Genomic DNA, 25,148 nt, shown 5'->3' with positions numbered 1-25,148 from the left:
TTAGCAAGACGCGGATGATGAGTGACTTGTAGAATTTGGTCTTTGTTCGTCGAGAGCGGACTTTACTTCTCAATTGCCTACTCAGTCCGAAGTAGCACCGTTAGCTACGACTGACTGTCAACAGTGACGTGGGAGCCAAGTCGTGAGTGCGACGAATGATTGTTTGACGACAGGAGATACTTCACCTTGCCGTCGTTCACTACCAATTTGCTTCTCTTCTTTGTCCAACCTGAAGAAAGCAGAACTAATCCCTCAACTCAAGCACTAATGGCGCGGTTGTTATGGCCAATGATATCGTTGTCCACGGCGTACGCCAGAAGTTGTATACTCCTTTAGAAGATTGCACCTTCTTCCTTCAGATCTACAGCTTGAATTATTACGTTGAAATTTTACGTCTTGATAGCCATTATCGTTTAAGGTGGTTTAATTAGAGGTTAAGCTTGTCTAGATCCTTTGGGGACAAGATCGATCAGAAGGTATCCAGTGAGCTCTTTGACCCTAGTAAGGCTAGTTACTCCCTAGTTTTTCTAATAATCTATTACCACATCGGCGTCTATGCTGTAAAGTTGGTTGTTGAGCAATAAATAATTCATAAAACTCTAAATATATTTTTGTCTGTCTACTGGAGTTTTAAAACACCAAAGCATACTTAAAAAAATAACGATGTTTTTTAAAGTTCTAGACTTACATCAATGTTTAAGCACATATAACTGAGAATATCTCTGTATGAGTCGACTTCTCAGCGACTGATGGGAAAGTTATATCATAAAAAGTGTCAGATAACGCAACTTCTTTGTTATTAGAGCTAATATCCATAACAAAATTTTTAATAAAAACGGAAAACGAAGTTATTTTGTGAAAGTTTCTTTAAGACAAACAAGCCATTGGCTTGAAGCTATTGTTTTTTGTTTTTAGTATGACCTGCATGCCCATAAATTTATATGCCCCACACTACTCGCTCAACTCAAGCAGGCATTTCGTGCGCGTCTGTCGTTAGTATGGCAATAAAGCCGCTGCTAAAATATTAACAGATAAGCAAAAGTCTATAAAATGCAAATTTGCACACCCACACCCAATACGGAAAAGGAAAAGAGTTTTGTAACATGAATTACTACAAGAAAAAAAAAACGAAACACTTGAAAAAGTGAAAATATAAAAGACAAACAGTGTTATTGCGCAATATATGCCTACATGCCATTGTTTGATTAGCCGCCATACAAGCGTATAAAGTATAAATAAATATAAGACAAAGCAGTTGAAAAGTATGGAAGGCCTAATGAACTTGCACAGATAAATTTTCCTTTACGTGATTTCACAAATTAACGACTCAACGCGAGAGTGCGACTACAAAGCACGAAAGTTATACGACATCATGCACAGATATGGTGCATTTTTATTACAAATCGCAGAGGTGCACACACATACAAGTAGGCATAATTACGGCCGAAACACACACACCCACATACATATATAGATAAATATAGAGCGAACATACACACATACATGCATATTTATCCACGTGCAAGTTGCCAGCATTAAGTAGTGAAATGTGTAGTCCTTAATGCTAGAAGACGACCAGCAGCACACACATATACATACATGCATGTAAACATCAAATTTTACAAGTCACACACCCGCTTCTACACACTCAAAGCAGCGATAAATTTTTAAGACAATGGAAAAATACAAAAGAAATTCTTCTAGGCATACTTCTTTTTGTTTTTGTTTATCTTAGAGACATCTCAACACACACTCGCACCACGCGCAGGGCGAGTTAACGGTAAAACTCAAAGCCTCGCCTACAAAGGCTAAGCGTAGAGCAACTTTTGCGCCGGTTAGTGGGTCTCGAACCAACTAATGTGCGCGTATATGAGGCATAAAATGCATGTAATTATGTAAGCAAACGAACACACACACACCCACACATTTGAATATACGAACTACACAAAGACGCATGCATGCGCGATAATTATGACATCTTAAATAAAATATATGCAACAGCAACAACTTGGCATGATAATGTCAAGTCGCTGAATAGTCAAGAAGTCTATGAATGAGTTTAAGTTGGTCGCGTATCAAGTGGAGGCGGAGCAGCTATAACGGAAAAAGTGTGTGCGGGGTTGACGTTGGCTGGGGGCTCGTGTAGCGAGTGCGCTGACATGTGAAATTTTACAATTCAAATGTCAAAAAGTCAAAAACATAAACGCACGCATACATACAAACCGTTATACGTACAGCCAAAGCGCTGCGCCATACTAATTGTGCTGCATAACTGTGCTTGTGTGTGTGTGAGTAAATAAATTTGCATTTTTTGTTGCTTTTGTGAATGTTTGGGTTATCTAGCCGCGCATAAGCAGACTACATATAAGCAAATATATAAGTATATGCATACATATCCAAGATTTTGCTCGCACATACATACATCTATTATATCCTTATATATGCATACATATATGCACCCTGTCTTCGTATTTACATATATATATTTGTATGTATGTATATATCCAGCAATTTGAAACCCTTCCTGTTTATCTTAAGCAATTAAATATATGTATTTTCCTTCGTATCAGCATTTGCCTCCGATATCATTGCATACTTTTGTGCGCCGCGCTGTTATGAATTGCTCATTTATTGTCTGTTATTTGCATAACTTATGAGTATGTGTAGAAATTTCATTTAATTAATCAGTGATTTGGAAAAAATCAGTATTATTACAACTGATGAAGACAGTCATTTAACCACCTCTAGACCTTCCTTTCGTCGAAGAACTGATAAGGAGCATGCATCAGCTTCTTTGTAGAATACAGTCGGACGAAAACATGCCCGACGATTAAAAGTTAAGTGTGCTCTGCTCAATCCACAAAAGGATGACTCCACAATCTGCGCCAACTACCATGGGATAAGCCTCCTCAACATTGCATATAAGGTTCTATCGAGCGTATTGTGTGAAGTATTAAAGCCAAAAAAAACTTAGAAAAGACTCGTGGAAAGAGTATCGACATGCACCACCTCTTCAATTTCAAAGCCACTTTTGACAGCACGAAAAGGAGCTGTCCTTATGCCGCGATTTCTGAATTTGGTATCCTCGCAAAACTAAAATTGTTGTGTAAACTGGCGTTGAGCAATATCAACAGCTCCGTCAGGACCGAGAAGGACCTCGCCGAGTCGTTCGATATCAAACGAAGTTTCAGACAAGGTGACTCCTTAGTGTGTGGCTTCTTCAATCTACTGCTGGAGGAAATAATTCGAACTGCAGATGTGATTAGAGAACATGTAATCTTCTACAAAAGTGTACAACTGCTGGCGCACGCTGATGACATCGATATCATTGGCCATTTAGTGCTGCTTTCGCCAGGTTGGACAAAGAAGCGAAGCAAATGGGTCCGGTAGTAAACGGGAGCAAGACGAAATATCTCCTGTCATCAAACAAACAGCTGGCGCGCTCGACTTGTCTCTCACGTCATAGTTGACAAGCATAACTTCCAGGTCGTAGATAATTTCATCTAACTTGGAACTAGTATTACCACCAACAACATCGTCAACCTCGAAATCTAACGCAGAATAACTCTTGAAAACAGATGCTACTTCGGAGTGGGTAGGCAATTGAGAATTAAAGTCTTCCTTTGTTGAACAAAGACCAAATTCTAAAATTCACTCATCATCCCCGTCCGATAAAGAAGAAGAAGAATACATAGAAATTTTAAAAGAATTTTACATAATGAAGTTTATCGAATTCCGTTGAGCGGGTAACGAGATAGGTGATTTCACTTCAAACTGATCGGTACCGCGCCTATTGTCCAACTTTGACCCCGGATCATATAAAACTGTCATTAAAAACCATCTCGGAGCTAAAATTTAATGACTCTGGCGTATTTAGTTATTGATTTGTCGCGCTTTTAATGGTGTTTAACTGTACCGTTATATGGAGAAAGAACGAGATTATGATCCAATTTGATATATTTTCACTTGGTATGGGTTCTTATATGATTTATCTTCAGCGAATTTGGTTATTTAACTTGAATGGCTTGCGAACATTAAACCTATTCGGGTCGGGGCTACATCCATTTTCTCAATTTTTTGCCCACAGGTCCCATTTGCTACTTCCCCTGCGCCTATATCTTAATTTAGTGCTAAGTTATGGCATTATTGGTTTTCGAATACGACTGGCCCTCTCGTTTTTGCCAAGGAACCCGTGTGCCGAGTTTTATTGCGATATCTCAATTTGTACTCAAGTTATCGCTCCCAAAAATTAATGAAATCTTATTTTTATATACTACTGTGTCCAAAAAATAAGGTGACCTTGTATTTATTTTGAAAATTCTTTATTTATTCTTCCAAATCAATTTCATCCCCTTCAAAGTAATCCCCTCCCGATGCAATGCACTTATGCCAACGGATTTTCCAATCTTTGAAACACTGGTTGTAGTCACTTTCCGGGATGGCCTTCAGTTCTGTCTTCGCTGCGGCTTGAATCTCCTCTATCGTATAAAAACGGTGTCCACGGAGCGGTCTTTTGAGTTTGGTGAACAGCCAGAAGTCGTACGGCGCCAGATCAGGTGAATACGGTGGTTGCGAAACGATATGGGTCCCGAATTACGAGGGCAGTATGGGATGGTTCATTATCGTGGTGTAAAAACCAAGAATTGTCTTTCCACAATTCCGGCCTTTTTAGGCGTATAGCGTTACGAAAACGCATAACGTTCAAATAATATTCCTTGTTGACTGTTTGACCGGTTGGAAGGAATTCATAATGCACAACACCACGATAATCGAAGAAAACAGTCAACATAACCTTGATTTTTGAGCGACTTTGACGCGATTTTTTGGTCTCGGCTCTCTTTTGGCACGATATTCGCTCGATTGATCGGTTGTTTCGGGGTCGGAAGCATAGATCCAAGTCTCATCACCAGTTATAATGCGTTTCACGACACCCTCGTAGTCGGAAAGCATCGTTTCACACACTTCAACGCGACGCCTTTTTTCCAAAACATTCAATGTTTTCGGTACCAGTCGAGATTTGACTTGAGGCCCAAAACATCCTTCAAAATGGTATTGGCTGAGCCTTTCGATATGCCAACTTCATCAGCAAGGTTTCTAATTGTTAATCGGCGGTCACCTTATTTTTTGGGCACAGTAGTATATATTAATTTTTTTGTATTTTATTTAATAAAATTTTTAACAAGGATTTTTTAAATAATAATAATAATAAATAATAATAATAATGTAATGTAAATCAGTTCATTTAACTAAACTATTCTTCTTTCGCCTCTACAGAATCTCATACCATCAGTGCCGCAAAGCTTCCAAGTGGAACGTGTTGTCGCCTCGTCGGAAGGCTCACTCATCGCGCTCGCCGGTGCCAGAGGTGTCACCGTGCTCGAGCTGCCGCGACGCTGGGGCAAAGATGGACTCTTCATGGAGGGCAAAGAGAAAATCACATGTCGGTAAGTCGCCATTAAGCATAAAGTACGAAGTACAAAGTGAAACGAACACACACTGCAAATCAAAACAGAATTAAATTATAAGCGCAAACAAATTTGTAATGCAAATGCGCGTGACAGCAATTAAAGTGACGCATAGCTGCATGCATACACATATAGTTGTTGTTGCACCTAAGTAATGCCGCATATTAAAATGCCATTAAAGGTCGCACCAGAAACATGTGGCATGCCACATAAGAAAAAAGTAAATATTGTCATAACTCAAGCTTAAAATTAAAATTACCTTTTAGACGCGCGGCGTCGAGTGCTACAAGCTAACCAGCTGTAAGCGAAAAGTTCGCGTAAAAAATGAAATAAAAAAATTGCGAAAACTCAAAAGTAAATGATAAACTGCATTAAGCGCAACATTTCGTGCAATGCAAAAGTTTCCGAACAGCGAACTTTCCGCCATCGGCTGCTAAATGTACAGCGACGCTGTCGACTGCGTCTTATGCCAACTTTGATTCATCCGGGTGCCACAAAATCATTGCTCATGCCATGGCGTGTAGCGCGCCAGCAGGCGGCCTTACCTGCGCCAAATGCAAAGCTGCCACCGAAAAAGCCATTATTATAATTTCAAAGCTTAAAAAAATACGAAAGACGAAATAAATGTATGCAACGCCGAAAAGTATGCAACAAAGCTACAATGCTGCCCCGACAGCGCGCGCGCTAGCCACTGTTGCACGTGTAAAATGTGCCACATTAAAGCACATCTGCTTTTTATTACTTTTAATTCGCCATTAATAAAGCATTTTTTGCCGAAGACGACGTCACAATTTGCTGCCGCTCAGCTATTTGCGTGTACTTATAATTTTTAGCGCACTTCATTACTTCGTTTTTTGTGAATTCTCTTTTTTGCATCCTTAGCTATCGTCCAATTTCAGAGTTTTACTTGCTTGTGTGTCTAATACAACTCTGGGCGGCTGTTGCGCCCAATAATAGGCAATTAAATGGTTTTAAATATTGCTTGCCAAGCGATTACCGGTAATAAGTCAATAATATTGTCAGTTTTATGACCTTAATGCTTAGAAGTTACTTAATTGCCAGCACTCCGGAATTTATGGTTTGATATTTTGGTGTTTCGTATTGTAAGCTCGTAATGTATTCTCCGAATTTCAAAGCATTTTGCTTTTAGTTCAATAATTTGTATTATTTCCTCTCCTATTTTGAATTACTACCTTCAGAGCGCTATCAACAGCCAAATTGGCCCCGCTGCCAGTTGTATCTACTCACTTGGAACGGAGCCAGTTTTTCTAGGTCTAACACTAAGAAACGACTCTTGTTTGAAGATATTGAGAGTATTTCTTCCTTGCAGGATGTCCGAAACACTTAAATTCGCGATATAAAATATCTCGTTGCGCGTTAAAATTTTGAAAAAAATATTGAATGAGAAGCTCGTCCGATCCATTCATGCAATTTTTGAACCCTTTTCTCTATACTTTCTATATAACCAACTTTTCTTTTCGCGACCAGAACAACAGAACAAGCCTCCTTTGAGGACATTGCAAGCGCTTTGTCCTCGAACGATGTCCAAAAAACTTAAATTGGCGATATAGTACATGGTTTTCTGCGTTTTTGTTTGTTTTTTGATTTTTTTTTTTTTTTTTTTTTTTTTTTTGAATAGCGAGCTCGACCCCTTCTCGCAACCCTTCTTCTCGATAAAAAAAAATCAACTTAATTTTGCTCAACACCTCACTTTTTCAGTACAAAATTTCGATTTGCTTCTTCTAGTCGTGTTTCCACATCTTCACATTCCAAATAGGAAACTATGTACATATGTTGACGGTTTCTTCTTAGACACTACAACCGTGCATCAGTCTAGGCTGAGAATACAAAACTACGCCAGTTGCCTCTACCCTTTTCGAGGTCACATCAGGTGCAGACGCTAAGCACTTTATCCTTTCTTTGAATGCGCGCCTTGCTTCCGTTGTCCAGCCATGGTTCTCTAATCTGTTTCGAGATTTGCTACGATTTGCCGAAAATTTTAGGTCTTTGTTTAGTATATACTATTCCTATGTCCATTAGCAGTATCGGCGTTCGATTTCTGGACGATTTCGTTTTATATCGTATTTTATTTTATTTACTTTTTTTTGAGCAGACAAGTCTCACGTCACAAAGCTGTTGACAGTCATAACATTGAAGTTGTAGATAATTTCGTCTATTTAGGAACCAGTATTAACACCACCAACAATGTCAGCCTGGAAATCCAACGCAGGATTGCTCTTGCCAACAGGTGCTACTTCGGACTGAGTAGGCAATTGAGAAGCAAAGTCCTCTCTCGACAAACAAAAACCAAACTCTATAAGTCACTCATAATTCCCGTCCTGCTATTTGGTGAAGAGGTTTGGACGATGACAACTACCGATGAGTCGACGTTACGAGATTTCGAGAAAAAGGTTCTGCGAAAGATTTATGGTCCTTTACGCATTGGCCACGGCGAATATCGTATTCGATGGAACGATGAGCTGTACGAGATATACGACGACATTGACATAGTTCAGCGAATTAAATGACAGTGGCTACGCTGGCTAGGTCATGTTGTCCGGATGGACGAAACACTCCAGCTCTGAAAGTATTCGACGCAGTACCCGCCGGGGGAAGCAGAGGAAGAAGAAGACCTCCACTCCGTTGGAAAGATCAAGTGGAGAAGGACCTGGCTTCGTTTGGAATATCCAATTAGCGCCACGTAGCGAAAAGAAGAAACGACTGGCGCGCTGTTGTTAACGCGGCTATAATCGCGTAAGCAGTGTCTACGCCAGTAAAGAGAAAAAGACTATACCAATATTTGATATTTCAAGATCTCTCCTCCTTTTCTAAAAAATACCTCACTTATCTGAAATATGTTTCCCTATATAATTGCTCTTTTCCCAAAGTGAATTCAATTTCGACCGAACGACTTTTTAATTTCTTGTGCAAGCGACTCCTCAGGTTCCGATTTGCTAGTCCTTTAAATCATCGGTTCATATACATATCTTCAAAAATGATGCCGTAAAGCGTTACCAATGGCGCCGTTATCCCGTTATGCCATGATATCCGTCTATTTGATGCCTGAAATTGAAGCACGTGATCTCAGCGACATTTGGTTTCAACCAGACGGGGTCACTTCCCACACCTCGCTTCAATTCATGGATTTATTGAGAGAACACTTCGGTGAGCAGATAATTTCTTGTTTTGGGCCGATCACACCGTTAGACTTTTTCCTGGGGGGGACGAGCGAATGTAAGTCTAAACGAACAATCCCGCTTCGATTCAGGCCTTGGAGTGCATTCGAGTTACAAGTCGAAATGCTCAAACGAGCCATCGAAAATTGGACTCAACAATCTTTAATGCAATCGATACTAATATCTACCCTCAAGCTATTAAGCCTCTAGAAACCACGCTTGTACGTGAACTATCAGCTCAATCTCCATAACATCGTGCCATGGTGAAAACAACACCCACAACCACGCAATAAAAAATCAAAAATTACCAACCCGAGCCAGAGATGTACTCCTCACAAATCCAGTATTTCGCACTAATCGGAATTCTATGCAAATATCAAATGAAATTGTTGCAATAAAATTGCGATGCAACTTAATGCAAAAGTTCGCCGAACAAATCCGAGTTGTACGTTGTCGGCATTTGAGTTTCATTGTAGGCAGCAAATACTAGTAACTAGAAATTTGTAGAGGCTAATAAACTTTTGCACAATAAACAAAATTTTCAAACATTTATTACACGGGTTTTTTCCACGCGAACTTTTGGTCCACGAAAGAGAACCGCCAAAAATGTGTAGCAGTGGGGCCGGGTGGCGCATTGTTCGACGTGTACGCGCTCATTAATTCAAAAGCAAATTTCTATAATGTGACTAACAAAATTTTGGTCTCATGAAATGTTACAAATGTAAATATATTTCAAATATTTTGACGCACACACTTACAGATTTGTTTGCAAAAAATTTTGAAAATTTCGCCTTGACTTAAAGCAGGAAGTTATTTAGTTCAACTGCAAGCGCGCTTTTCGCTCAGACTCTGTCTCGTCTCTCTCCTCGCTCCTTCCACTTTCCAACGCCTTCCCATGTAACCGTGTGTCATACCGCTAGCCTAGTCGAGAACTTCCGTTCCAAAGAAACGAAGCGTCGTGCGAAATAAAAGCGCGTAGCGTGGCAAGGAAGCAATGCTTGAGCGTTTGTACTCCAACCGCTTTGTCCTTGATTGTCTCGCTAAAGTGGTTGGCCCATTTTGTGGCGATTCGTTGCGCGAAACAAAGCACTTGCAATGCTGGAACCGTTATAATACACAGTCTTTTGCAAGCAGACAGGAAATCAGCGAAAATTTTCTACAAAATTTCATCATCACAATAATCCTTTAAGAGTTGAGTTACTTTCCGAATTATGCTTTGTAAATTTGAACTTTTTAAGCGTGGAAGAAAGAGAGCGGAACGCTGCAAAACTATGCTGTTGCTAAAGTAAAGACTGTTCATTATTGTAATCACAAACGAAATGAGCAATCGAAAATTCAAATTCAAGCTTTTGTGATTTAAAATTTGGTTTGAAAAGCATGCGAGGCAATAATCGCAATAAAAGCTAAATTCTTCAAAGAGCGAGAAAGTAGATACTTCGCTGTCTGAAACTAACACTGGAGGATTTCCCTCCCTTTCTTACATTCGAAATACGCCTCCTTTTGAACAAAAGCTTGTAGGATTCGTTATCATACCTGTTTCGTTAGCCATATTCTTATGGCATTCCATGTCAGTGCAGTTCATAAGTCTTCTTCGCCATTTTTCACGCTTGTGTTGTACAACAAATATAGGCTAATATAGATGTATCAGAGTTGAGTATGACTTTCATAGCAAAAAATAACAAATCAACCGTTCCAAAGTTGGTCCATGTCTCTCAAACCCTTATTCAACTATAAAAAGTTAAGGTAATACGTTTCATAAAACTGATGATGGGTTACTCATTTCGATCATTACCTCTTCGGAGCAATATCTTTTGTTGTAAATATATTAGATTAACAAAAAGAATACTATATATGTATATCGGTTTGTCTACCTAAGCCCTTTTGGATACTGGAAGAATCTGTCTAGTCCGAATCGCGGCACAATTCAATAAAGACTACCTTTAAAATGAACTCACTTAAATTATGTCTAAATATTATAAGATATCGTGTTTAAACTTAGGCAACTACATATATGTACAGAAAGCACTTCGTAGAAGTTATACTAATTATGAAACCAGTCTAACTATTAACTTAAGACCGCCTATATACTCTTATAAGCCAAAAATAGTAAGACTTTGTTCATAATTTTAAAATTCGTAATTTATTTTTCAAAATTTAAGTCATACCCTTCTTAATAAACTTGTGCCAACGCTTTTTCCAATCCTCGAAACAGTTGTTAAAGTCACCGGTGTGCACCACACCTCGATAATCGAAGAAAACTGTCAACAAAACTTTGATTTTTGAACTGCTTTGACATGTTTTTTCGGCTTCGGTTCACCTTTGCCATGATATTCGATCGATTGATCATCTATTACTGGGTCGTAAGCATAGGTCCAATCGTAAAGCATTGTTTCATAGACGTTAACGCGACTCCGTTTTTCGAAAAAATTGAGTTATTTTGGAAACAATCGTGTTTTCACTTTTCTTAGGTCTAAATGATCTTTCAAAATGAGATCCTTCCGATATTCCTGCGATGTCAGTCAGATCTCTGATTAATCGTCTATTCTCAATCCTCATTATACCCTGAACAGGGTATATTAAGTTTGTCACAATGTTTGTAAAACCCAGAAAGAAGCGTGGGAGACCCTATAAAGTATATATATAAATGATCAGTATGTTGATTTAACCATGTCCGTCTGTCTGTTTGTCCGTCCGTCCGTCCGTCTGTATATATACGAACTAGTCCCTCAGTTTTTATATCCCTTTGAAATTTTGCGTCATTTTCTCTTCAAGATCATCGGACTACTATAACATATAGCTGCTATATAAACTGAACGATCGGAATCAAGTTCTTGTATGGAAAACTTTCACATTTGACAATGTACTATTTTTTGTATAGATTATTTTCTAAGGCAACAATGTAATCTCCGAAAAAATTGTTCAGATCGGATTACTATAGCATATAGCTTCTATACAAACTGAACACATAGTTACTAAAAGAAATGCACCTGTGAAGGGTATATTAGCTTCGGTGCAGCCGAAGTTAACGTTTTTTCTTGTTTTATTGTAATGACGATGTATGCTAGTCCCACTATTGTCTATAGTTTGCTAAATCTTACGATAGGTAGATACGATCTTGCAATATCACTTTGTGCACAGCATCAATAGTTTCCGGAACAGCAACTGATTTTGAACAACCTTCAATAAATACGTCTTCTAGTGATCTATCACCTTGATTGAATTCACCATACCAGCAATAAACACTGGTACTTGATGCAGCTTTGTCATCTAAAATTGAATTAACCCTTTCGATCCGAAAAGCCGTTGAAGTAAATAAAACATATTTCGCATAATAAATCGAGATGACAGGTATGGGAAAAACATATTTTCCGTTAAAAGACGAAATCAATGAATCAGGGGCGGGGGGAGGGGCTGGGAAAAATATGTCCCGTAAGTATTTTTTGATGGGACATATTTATCCCGATCAGTACTTAATGCTCCCAAGGCTTACATATTATTTCGACTGGTTTTTATATGAAAGCAAATTTTATTTGTAATTCAATGAACATTGTCGGTAAACAAAAGTAAAATACATATTTCATATTGGACTATAAAATAAAATTAATTTGAAATTAATGAAAATATTTGAAAATATATAGAAGTAAAACGATAACAATAAATGTGTGCGTCGGATCCTGACTGGGACATTTTTAGCCCAACAAGAATACTGATGGGACACATATATCCCACAAACTTATAAATATTAATAATTACAAAAATACAATATAAAATTAGTACTCACCAACTTCACAATATGTCAAAAACACTAACACAACTATTTATTAAGGTTTCAGTCGATTTAAAAACAGTCTTACAAATATCAAAAAAATTCACTGCGAATTATGAAATACGCGTCAACCATTCGTTCTATTTTGGCAAATGAACACGTGTTTCTTATTTAAAATACCACGAATGTAAACAAATACCGTTAAGAATAGTATAAGCTACGAAATGGGGCTAATTTAACCCTTTTTAACCACTTATTTTCTAAGCTAGGTATCTTTGAAAATACAGCGGGACACATAGGACCCGTTCGGATCGAAAGGGTTAAGTTCATCGTTGCACTGTTGTTGAGATAATCCATGTCGAGAGTTGTCAAAAATAATCGCGCCAAAATGTTCGATTCAATTTTTTCGCCGAGATGAATATTTTAAGTTACTATAAACAACACAACTAGCGCTCGTATGTCATAACATTCTGAGTATGTTTAACAACACAAATGTCGAACTTCACGATACAGTTGTAAGTTGCTAGATTGCAGCAATAGGGTCGCCAAACAACCGAAATATAAAAGGCAACCTACGTAATTAAGCTGACATTTGTGATACCACGAATTATCTCGTTTGGACAGCTGGAAACGGCAGTCTGTTGTATTACCCGAAACTCGAAGATATGGATCAAGAAGATAGGCTCTTTTCCACAAAACGCCTTGACTTTGCCAAAAATTTGTTAAGGGGGTCATCCCATGTGATGGCCTGTTTTTTAGGGATTTTTTTTCTACGACCAGTAAATAGATAGAGATTTAAGTTTAATATTATTTATTAATATATATTTCGACAATATAAATATAAATTTTTAACTAAAAATATTGTGTATAACTGGAGTTACAGCGTTCTGAACACCCCCGTCTCGAAAAAATGAGCTTGCACTTCCTCCACGATTCCGGCTGATTGGCTTATCTGAAAAAAAAAAAACGGCGTTTTAAACTGTATGCCTAAATGCACGGAATGAACTATTATCAAATGAATATACAAAAAATTGGACTTTTAGTAGACATTTGAAATAAAAGTTGCGATTTTTCCGTTTTTTTTTTTGTGTTTTTTGCGATAAAAAAATAGAAATTTTGCAGATTTTCGATTGATAATAGTTCATTCGATGCGTTTATATGTGTTGAGTATGTACTATACATTTCAAGTCATTCGGTCAAGCCGTTTTTGAGATACGATGGAGGAAAGTTTGAAAAACACAATTTTGAGAAAAACGCGTTTGAAGTTTCAAGTCCATTTAAAACTATGACGTAACTGCCAACTCAGCGCTCCGAACAGCACTTGCTTCTACCTGCTGTATCTTTAAAACGACTTGGAATTTTCAAAAATCCCTTTACTACCGTATTCTAGACATGTTAAGATAGCAATTTATGAAAAAAAAAATTTTTGATTTTTTGAGCCCATCACATGGGATGACCCCCTTAAGGCGGCTAATATCACTTTCTGCCAATTTGTCTGACTCGTAGAAGGTATGACTATGTCAAAAAATAATTTGTTTATTCTCCGGTTGCTTTTCTCTTGAATCCTGTCCAGTCAGCGAACGTAGGGAATTATAATTGATCATTAAGATGAAGGCAAAGGAAAGTCGACTTTGAAAGACCTTGTAGTACATAACAATTAATCAAAATGGACCTTACTTCAGAACTGATTTTAGTTAAAAACGTTCCTTACAACACTCATCCTAAAAGTATGTTTATTTAACCTCGTCATTAATCCACTTGTTTCTAGATTTATGAGCGCTACTTCTTAAACCTTTGAGTACTTTGTACGCAAATCTTATTTCAGAATCCATTCTATAATACGTAAATGCTTGACTTTTTCTATTATTTTTCCCGCTAACCTCGCACTGAAGAATCATTTTCTACGCTTGTGCCTTCGATTGTTTACTGGAAATGCGCATTAAAACATACTTATGTACATAAATTTCATATGAGCATATATAATTATGTATTTGTACACTTTCTATAATGTGTTTGACAAATTATTTCTGAAAGCCATGGTGTATACGATGCCAACAAACTAAATTGAAGCCTAAACGTTTTGAACAGCAAATTATTGTAATTGCAACCGGAAAATAGGCAGCTAAATTATGAAGAAGAAGAAAAAGCGCAGCGCGAACAACACTTGAGTTGCATGAGGGAAAAATACAAAAGTTATGTATAAAATAAATATAGAAATAAGTATTTATATTTACTGCTAACCCCTTATATTAATTGTAAAACATTTATTCGCACAGTGCTGTCAGGATTTATACGGATTTGTAGGTATACTCGTATAGCTTACAGTTTTTGCTGGTCACGATCATTGAGGATTGCGCAAAAAATAAAGCTGTTTTGCGAAATATTTCTTTACGAAGCCCAAAATCGCGTGATTGTAAGAAAAACTATGCAATAAAAATGTTAGAATCTAACCGCTGATTCCCTTGAATGTTTAACTCAGAAGCTCTGATAGCCCACTAGTAATTTCAACAGCGCTACGGGAGAGAAGTATGGTATTAAAGGGTAAAGTTGTTTATTTCGAACTACAATTTGCGGAAAATAAAAATACAAGGTGCTTTCCAAAGTAAACAGGACTTTTTGAATGTAGCGCCCCCTAGTGGCGTCATCTATATGTCGACTGTTGCGTTAGAATCTGCTATCTTCATCGATTGTTCAGTGAGAATTCAATTTTTTATTTTAATTGTCAGTACTTTTGTGTTATCGGTGCGAAAATGAACTTCGAACAAAGAACCAACATTCAATTTTTTTTTAATTGGTTAAACTTTTACTTTCAATTGTTGAAACAAGTTAATGGCGATGGAGGGATAGGCTATCAACCGTAGCAGAGTGCACGAGTGATTTCAACGTTTTCAAAGTAGTCGTGAGGACATAAATGACGATCAACATGTGGGCCAATCAAAATCCGTGATCATCGGAAATTCCATCGAAACTGTGCGTGAATTCATCAAAAATCAGCCGAAATCATTATTGAAATTCATGGAAATAGAATTGAACTTCTCCAAAACATCGATTTTGAAGCGTTTGATGCGCCGTATTCGACGTGTTCGGCCTGAATATCGCGAAGATGAAAGTTGGCGTTTGTTGCACGATAATGCGCCGTCTCATCGATCGACGCTTGTGACCGATTATTTGACCAAAAATCACATTTTAACCATTAACCACTCCCTGTGTTCACCTGATATGGCACCGTGAGACTTCTTTTCGGAAAAATTTTTATGAAAGGAAAGCTAATTGAGTAAAATGACCGGCATACTGCACCATGACATGCTTTTGCAAAAAAGCTGTATTGAAGCAGGAGACTATTTTGAGTAAAATAAATTGAATTTGCCAAAAAAATTCTTTTCTGTTTTTTTTCTGTCCTGTTTACTTTGGAACGCACCTTGTAAAAGTAAAAAGATAGCACCATGCTAAATATCAGGAATCCATGGCTCTTTGCACCATAAGTGACTTTAAGCGGAATCTGTCGGTTATTTTTGTAAAAGTGTTTCTCTAGTAGACATTGGAAAGCAGAAAACAATCTCTCACAGGTTCTTCGGTTATCTATTCACTGGAAAGAATATTAATATTTCTCATCATATAGATATCAAGTGCAGTCCTAACAGTACATCTGTCTACGATTTCGGTACTAATAACATCAATAAATCTCTGGAAACAAAGACTTTATAGGAAATCTCTTATTTTTAACCAACTGCAGTCAACGTGCTTCTGACAATTTTCTTTAAAAAGTTATGGTTTTGGCGGTCGGCTACTGTTTCCAAAAAATAATAAGTTATTAGGGAAACTGACTTGTAGGTTTTTATGATCTCTGTAACTATCGTCCCAAAAAGAAAATCGATAGAGCAAACAATTGCGGTACAAAATACTTGATTAAGCTATCTGCACGAAATGAGTCGGCAGAAAAACCAAAGACCGACAGAGAATATCAATAGACTTAACACAGGGTTGATTTTATATATGTCTGGTTCTGGTTGTGGTGGATACAACGGTTATTCTTTCCGATAAGCATTAAAACAAACAATCAATTTATTTCAAACTTATCTATTTTAGGTTTCATCCTTTCTGAGATCCTTATTTTACATACGTGCTTATCCATACGACCCTGTTAATGAATAAATATAGCAAAAACGCAATATATTGTGAGCAATAATATTACTTGTACGCACTTCACCTACTTTGTAGGTGCACTCGAAAGCGAATTCAAGCCACATGCCCTTCTCAAATATGCCAAAACGTCGAGCACAAGAACAATAGAAGCAATTGGAAGCCTTTTCCCACCAGCAAGCACACAAACCAACACCGGTGATGACTGAAAATTGCACAGGTTAGGTCGCTTCAAGTGGCAACACCCGTACTAACGCGGCAACTAGGTGCATATGTACACATGTGCGCCAGCCGAAGGCAAAACTCCTTGAAAGCGACGTTTCGATTGTTGTCGTTAGTGGTAGGGGGAATGGCGGTGCAGAGAGAGCAGGCTAAAATCTCAAGTGTTTAATTTTTCGCATAGCTGCACCTACGCCGCACCCACTTTGTTGGTGTTTTGCAATTTTTCTTTGATTTTTTTTTTGTTGCTGCAGCTTTAGCTTTCAATTGTTCTGTGCAGTTGTGTTGAAGAAGTTGATTCAGCTTTTTTCTACTGAAGCGCTTCTGCATCCCCCGTAGGACCTGAATATTTGCAATCAAGTCACTTTTTCTTCACATGTCAACAAAATATTTCTTTTTTGCTTTATGGCGACAGCAATTGCTAGCTGCAATATGTTGTAGCGTTGCTTACTTTGTGGGTGCTTTGGGTGGCATTGGGTGTTCTTCAGCTTGCTGGCATATGAATACTCGCTTTGTTATTAATTTCATATGAATGTTAAGCGTCGACTGGCAGCGAAAAAAATAAAATATGTAAATTTAGTTGGTATGTATTTGTGGGGTTATGTTCGCCGTGGCACTTGTCGATATTTAAAATAATTGTGGAAAAGTCAGCGTCGCACAGGAAGTTGAAAAATTATTGTGCGAAATTAAAATGGTTATAGAAAAAGCAGAATGAAATAATTTGTTGTATAATTTGTACATATGGAATTCAAACAAAAGACACTTCAATTGCTCGGCTGTTAAAAGAAAATCGGCATTTAAAGAAACGTTCCGTTCAAGGCGATTTAAAAACCATTTCCTAGCGGTTAAATCTAAAAAAAATATAACATTTGCTTTAAAATATATCTCAATTGCTATTTCTACCGATTAAGCTTACTTTTGAAGCTGACACAAATAAATCGATGCGAAATTCCGTTCAAGCCAATTTGAAAATAATTTCCTGGAGCTTAAAGCTTAAGCAAATAGTACACCAAAGCTTTCACATTAAAGTATATAGTATATCATCCTATTCATTGCTATTTCTATCGATTAAGCTCACCTTTTGAACCTGGCATTAAATAAATCGGTACGAAACGATCCGTTCATGCCGATTTGAAAACCTTTTCCTGCAGCTTAAAGCTCAAAAAATAACACTCGAAAGCTTTCACATTAAAGTATATATCCATTGCTATTTCTACTGATTAGGCTGACTTATTGAACCTGACAGCAAATGAATCGATACAAAATTTCATTCAAGCCTAATTGAAAATCATTTCCTGGACCTTTAAGCTCAAGCAAATGATACACGAAAGCTTTCACATTAAAGTAGTTGTATATCGTTCTACCCATTGCTATTTCTATAGAATGAACTCACTTTTTGAACCTGACATCAAATAAATCGATACCAAATTTAAGAGAATTCTTGAAAGATATTAAAACTTAAACTGGAACGCTCTCTAAAATTTACTTTAGAACATTCTAAGTTAAGGCCACATCTTTCCATGCCGATAGATCTGAAACCTAGCTAGCGTAAATATTACCCTAAGTCCGCTTAGAGATTTATAATAACCAGTGAAAAAGCCTGTTGTCAATTATTAAATTAATACCTCAGGGCATTTTTCTTTAAAAAAAAGTTTTATATTATGGGAAAGCAAAGAAATGTAGGTTTCGAACTGATATGAAAGAAGTGATAAGTTATTGAGCTTTTGGATAAACGTTTTCTTCTAATCAAAAAACAGATTTTGTTTTATAGAATGAGACTTATTTTAAGGAGTGGCTGAAGTGCACAGATTTTGCGCTCCTTCTCCTTCCAACTCCTTCATTTTTACTGATGCTTCATTCGTAAGAATATTCTTTGGCATTTATTTTTTGAAGATTATTTTTTGTTGTTCCGTTGAGTCCAATTTTCGAAGACTCATTCGTGCAAATCGAGTTGACTGGTAACTGGCGAATGTCACGGGTGATATTTTGCTCCAAGGCCTGAATCGAAGCGGGATTGTCCGCATAGACTTTAAACTTTGTATATCCCCACAGGAAAAAGTCTAAAGGTGTGATATTACACCATCTTGGTAAACAATAAAGCGGCACAAAACGTAAAATTATCTGCTCTTTCAATAAATTCATTGATTGATGTGATTTTTGGAAAGTGGAACAAACAGTCGTCGAGATCACGAGCTTAACTAGTCGGTTATCATGGCGCTATAATGGTTCCCATTGACCGTTACGTTCTCACCGGCATCATTTTGAAGAAATATGGACCATTGATTCCACCGGCTTCTGGATGAAATGGAAGCTCTTGAATCTCCTCAGGTAGCTGTTCGTCCCAAATGCGAAAATCGTGCTTATTTACATACCCATTGAGCTATAAATAACAAATAATCGCTGAACAAAATTTGACTTGAAAACGTCGGATCTTCTTGGAACTTTTAAAGAGCGAAGTGATGTCGCTTAGGAAGGTCGAGCGGCTTCATATCTTGCATAAGTTGTATTTTGTACGTTTTCAATCCAAGATTTCGACATAAAATGCCCCAAGTCGTTCCATACGTCAAACCGAGTTTCTGCAAACGACGCCCAATCGACAATCCACGGTCTTCGTGTACACTTTCAGCTACGGCTGCTATATATTCTTCACTGCGTGCTGGAGATTTTATATTCGATCGAATGTTATCCAATAATGAATTCTGGCTTCCAAAATGGGTGATGTTGTTGCGAATAAGGAAACGCTGAATGCAAGAACTGTTCGAATTCAAAAGCCCTTATTATCTTACTAACTGTATTAGAAATAATAGTAGATGTACATAGACACTTGACCAGTTTTTGAACGGTAGTGCTCAATTTCGATTTGGACAATAATTGGATATGAGTAGTGCTCCATTAAATAGAACTTCCGATCTTCATAGCTGCTAATGGTCAACAGGCCTTATAAGCAGTTAGGGTGGTATCTGTTGTAGATCTGGAGACTGAGTTAGTATTGAGTTGATGATGGGTGGTATTGTAGATCTGAAGGCTGAGTTATAATCTCAAACTCTAGGAACTTCTTTGGGCTACACATCCCTAAAACCTTAATCTCTTTATTTCAAGGTCGGAAGAGCTTTCTTAGTATGAGGCAGATTTAGTATTGACTTGAGGCGGTTATAATCTCAAACTCGAGCAACTTCAGTAAGCACACTTCCACAAAACCAAAATTATTAGTATACATTGAACCATTGTCACTCAAAATAATGAACAATACTGAAAATATTCAAATGTCAAAACGACAGCAGCAAAGATATACTAAATTTTAATGCGGCGCATAAAGAGAGACATGACCTGATAAATGCACAACGCAGAAGATGATGAGCTACGAGCAATTTACACGCCGCTGAATGAGCAAAAATATTTGATTTCTGCAATACAATTAAGCCAAAAATGCCAGCAATGCCAAATAAATCACGGCAATGGAAAGCTAACGGCTCCAAAAATTTCGAAGAGCGAAGTTATGCCAACAGCCCAAGTATTTCCAAAGATTTACAACAAATTAATTAAATTAAAAGTATGGTTTGGCGTTAAAACACCTACAGGCCATAATACACGAAAACACAAACACCTCTGGCGACCGTACAAAACCCGGACCACGCGTCGCTGGCTTAAGACGTTAAGACGCAAGCACTCTCGCTCGCCCTCCTCGCTGTCAACTGTCAAATGTCGTCGCTGTAACGGTTCGGCTTGCATGTTGTTGTACATATAATGAGTAAATGCAATATTCACAGTCGAAAATGAAATGGAATGACAGCGAAAATGTCAACGCGGCACATTTGCCACATCCGCACCGGAGGCTGCGATATAAGTCAAGGAGTAACGCGCGACACTCCACGCCAATATATACCCACCTTTGCACATTAGCATGCTGCGGTAATAAAATTCTTAATGTGCCATTAAATCCTTTCTTTTTGCCGCACCAACTCCCACCCCCGCCACCAAAAGACCAAGAAAAAAGTTTTTGCTGCCGCCGCCGAAAATTCTTGCGTTATACGTTGATGGAATTTGTCCAAGAAAAGAAATGTTTCCGCGCTCAGCATATCTTTTGGCACTGTACCCTTGTTGTTGTTATTATTATTATTCCAAAAAGTTGCCGTGTAAATAAATTGCGCAGATTTGTTGCCATCTTTGTTGTTGTACTGTATTATATGGTGGCAATAGTTGAAAGCCGCAGTGGCGAAGGTGTTAAAATCGCTGATAAATGCTTGACTATAACGGTAACGGTACAGCCAGGAGATTAGTGGTGGCTGTCTCTCCGACTGGTGGCTTATGTCAGTTTCGCTTGCTATTATTATTGTCAGTCAGTTTTTGGTTGAAGTGATTCAATGCATTTAGATGACAACATTATGGAATTCGACTCTTTATAGCCAGTCGAAGAGTCGCAGGCAGGAAGTCGGTTATTGTATTCGTGCACATTTGGCAAATTGCATATTTTACGAAATTATAATAAGCATAAATTTTGACATTCTTTGATATTTGTGACAAGTCGGCGGAAATGACAAAAATGTTGATGTACCAAAATAAGTAAAAGTTGTTATGATTATAACAAGTAAGGAAAAGCAAAGTCCGTGGGCTTATTCAAAAGTATAGTCTACAAAGAGTATATTATACTCAAACCCAGATTTTTCAATGTTGGTGGGCTTACTTTGGAAAGTGATTCGAATCCGAGCTTTTAAAAATGTATGCAATCTAAGCTATTTTAAGAATTAGTTTCTGATGGAATGATATATATGTCTATCTATATCTATCACTCATTCTACAAATTGAGTTTCGATTTGAGACCTTCCTACAAGATCCTTTGGTCCTCTTATCCGTACTACAACTTTGTACTATATATATTCCGACGGTAAACGCGAGCAGAGAAAGAGCTCCTGAAATACCTTTGGATATTTCTGCGAAGGTAACGTGCTTTGCCCGGATATAAATTCAATTCCGAATATCGTAAGAGCAGAGTTTAATTACACGTTGTCATTTATTAGGAATCTGCACCGCGTCATAAATATAGATCTAGCTTGTTCAAAGGCCCTGTATCTGACATTAGTCAAAAAACACTTCAGTCTCGAATTTCGTGCTTAGTGCAAGCTTCTTGAGGCGAAGGAACACGCTTCCAACTCACCACGCCATCATCTCGAACCGCGCGAACAGAATATCCTTTGCCGTCTTAGCAGCAGCCACAGAGCATGTTCTGGGTCCACCACTCGAGGAATGGTTACCGTCGCTTTAGGCACCTATGGAATACTGCTGCGGTCCACCGCCTCCAGTTTTGTTTCTTTCCACAAGTTTGGAGGCGTTCTGACCGCTTCCCTTAGCTCCCTGTTAGCGTCGGGCCATCGTTGCATTTCAATATTGTAATCCTGCTCCATCAAATGACGGCATGGGTGCGCTTGATTCGAAGTCCCTTCTCGAGAAGAGGGCTTCCAAAAGCTTCATTTCCACTATTTCCCTCCGCTCCTGTGACATTTATCCCAGCGGGTTACTGCAGTCTATGAGCGCGACGATCAAATGCCGCTTCGCAACCGAGGCATTACACCAATTACGAGTGGCGGAGTGTGTTCGGCCATTCTTCAGCTCCTCTTAAGCCCAAGACAGCCGTTTCATTTCTTCTTCCTTCAGGCTGGGCTTGCCTTTGAAATGGTTGAATATTCCGACCGCTAGTTTGTACCTCGATTTTACTTTCAACCCCTCCCTGCTTGGCGTCTTTCGGGGCTCTCTCTTGATGCCAGAGTTGGAACCCTCGGTCGCTTGCTCAAGAGAGCGAAGAAGTTCTTCTTCCTTTTCTCCGTCTATGCTTACAGTGCTTTCTTTGTCCGAGTCTTCATGGACTGTGGCAACCGTGCACTGCATAGCTGTTTTGGCAGTATTTAGTATTGCAACCACCACTTGCTCCCGTTGCAGTGGAGGTGAATACGCTGGCGATACGCTGCTGTGCCCGCCGGTGGTAGCAGCCTCGTCTCCCACCGACATTTTGGACTGATATCCCAGCTTCGTTCCTTTATTGACCTCCATATTGAGTTTGAATCTACTCCTAGCGTTTTATGTATACCTCATTAGCAACGGCCGTTGTATTACCCATTCACCTACTTCTGAAGATGCATATAACTGACAGGAGCCAGCTTGAAATCATGACATTGTAACTAGCGATTCGATTTGCTTTAATAGTTGATCGTTGTGAGCGGTATGACTTCATTTGTAGCCCAGATGAAGCTATATAAGTATTCAGATTATGCATAAGACAAAGGTATCTATCTAAATTTGGTCTCCATCTATGCATTTAGTGTTGCCTGTTCTGCATCGGTTTCAGCCATCAGGCTTCATTTGTTGGCTGGATGAAGCTTTAAAAGTAATCAGATCCTAAATAAGATGAAGATGCATAGTACGTCTGAATCTTGTTCTTTCTTAGTATTCTCACAGAACTCGAAATAGTCAAATCAAAGTATTATCAGCAGAGTTCGGCATAGTCACCGTTACAGTTCTCTTTGTAGAGGTTTTAAGGCCGCGTTTTGACAAACGAGAGTCTACAGCACATATCTGTCAAGCCCCTATTATATCAAAACCTAAACAAAATTATAGTAATAATTATCTTCAAAAGTTTTTATAGATCTTGTTTAAACTGTACGAGGAAAAAGTATCTTCAATGCATTTCCTTTATTAATTCGAACCTCGACGGAGTAAAGTTAATAGAAATCATCATTTTTTTAATGCTGTCGTTTAGAAGATTACTTTTCTTTAATTAATTCAATATAGCAAAAATTACTTTTGAAAATCCAATATTCTACATAACATATTGCCCATAATTTGGAGCGTAAACCTCTTTCAAATGAAAGGCGACATCCGCAATATGCGGGCGGCGTTACAAATGTAATTTTTATTTACACAAAATTTTAAGCCTCAACAAACACAACCTCCGTCGCTCGCATACGCAATCGACACGGCCAGCGCCTAAGCAAATTCAGTGCAGAGAATAGCTTGTACACCAAAAAAAAAAATCCTAAAAAATGGGAAAATAAATGTCCCAAACAAGGATTAATGAAATAAAATTATGTGTTTCCGCTTTAAATGAGCAGGCGGGGCCCACTTATTTGGCTGCTTTATAGTGGTGTAAAGCAAATATCTACAGACAAGTGTGGTAAAGAAAGGGTTAAACGCGCCAACGTTCAAAAAAAAAAGGCAGAAACAAAGAAAAAATTATACAAAAAATTAAATAAAACAGGAAAAAGCTGTAACACGTACGAATCTGCTAATTTATTTTTCTTTTTTTTCGCTGTATTATTCTATGAACTTCATCCACCATCCTTAATGATGAGCACGTGGTTGTTTATCGAAATTGTTTCTATTATGGCACTGCTTAGTAGACATTATAGATCTTAGCTGCTTAGACGAACTGGTTAAACCCATACTTAGTGTATTTCTATACTAAGCCTGGTCTTGAATTGAGCAAGATTCCTAAAACTCAAACCAGGAACCGAACTAGGCCCTCATTGAATTAAGTGTAACTCACTTTCCTTGAAGTCCGTAGAATCATGTATATTATAAAAAAGATAGGTGTCTTTTTCAGTACATTTTGCTTAGGCTTAACTAATTTATGGCTTTCGACCGTCTGCGCACATACCCCATATTTTTCGTGGTTCACATAATTTTTTTTAATATTCAATCAGTTCAATGACGTATTAACAAAAGTCCTTTTGTCAGTATATTAACTGAGTCTTTCAGGGTTGGTTCGAAGAGTGTCTGACCTCGCTATCATTAGTATCGTGTGTCTTTGTGTTAAGACTGGTATGGGTGCCAGGCCATAGAGGAATCGCAGGAAATTGCAAAGCTGATAAGCTAGCAAGGACTGACACTCTAGAACCCTATCGGTAGAATGGGAGCAGGTCGATGTGGTACATGCGCTGTCGTAAAAACCTTTTGGACCATGACCGCTCATAAGAGATCTAGTGATCTCTTTAACCTCAGTAAGGCTAGCCTCTCCCTAGTTGTGGGGCTTTTAACAGGTCATTGCCCTATTAGTGTACATGCTGTAAAGTTGGGAATCTTACCAGACGCCATCTGCAGAAGCTGTATGGAAGGAGATGAGGTGGAAACAACTCAACACTGCCTTCTTAACTGTCCCTCATTTGTGAGGTCAAGACTTAAATACTAGCGCATCCCTTCAGACATCCTACCGAACTGGCGGGAGTGGTAATGAAGCACATGTGCAAATTTGTCTTGGATACCAAGCGTTTTGTGTGATGGCTTCACAAAGGACTACATATAGGAGTTCACGTGCGATCTTTGATCAGCCATTTCACCTAACTAAGTGTTTAATAGTAGACATTTTAGAAAAAGTATAGGTAAAGCAAATACATC

At 38.2% G+C, this 25,148-nt stretch overlaps 1 protein-coding gene across 1 annotated transcript in view; it reads left to right on the top strand.

The window, feature by feature from the left end:
- LOC126760466 (nuclear pore complex protein Nup88) overlaps positions 1-25,148 on the top strand; it is a 98,144-nt gene that overhangs the window by 31,545 nt on the left and 41,451 nt on the right. The window contains exon 2 of the mRNA XM_050476111.1: positions 5,275-5,444. Coding sequence (XP_050332068.1) covers positions 5,275-5,444 — 170 coding nt within the window. The remainder of the gene's footprint in view (positions 1-5,274; positions 5,445-25,148) is intronic.

The sequence above is a fragment of the Bactrocera neohumeralis genome, chromosome 5 (genome assembly GCF_024586455.1).
Source record: "Bactrocera neohumeralis isolate Rockhampton chromosome 5, APGP_CSIRO_Bneo_wtdbg2-racon-allhic-juicebox.fasta_v2, whole genome shotgun sequence".
In the NCBI taxonomy this organism is placed as follows: Eukaryota; Metazoa; Arthropoda; class Insecta; order Diptera; family Tephritidae; genus Bactrocera; species Bactrocera neohumeralis.
Note: the sequence above shows the minus strand (reverse complement) of the source record. Positions and strands in the feature narration are given on the sequence as shown.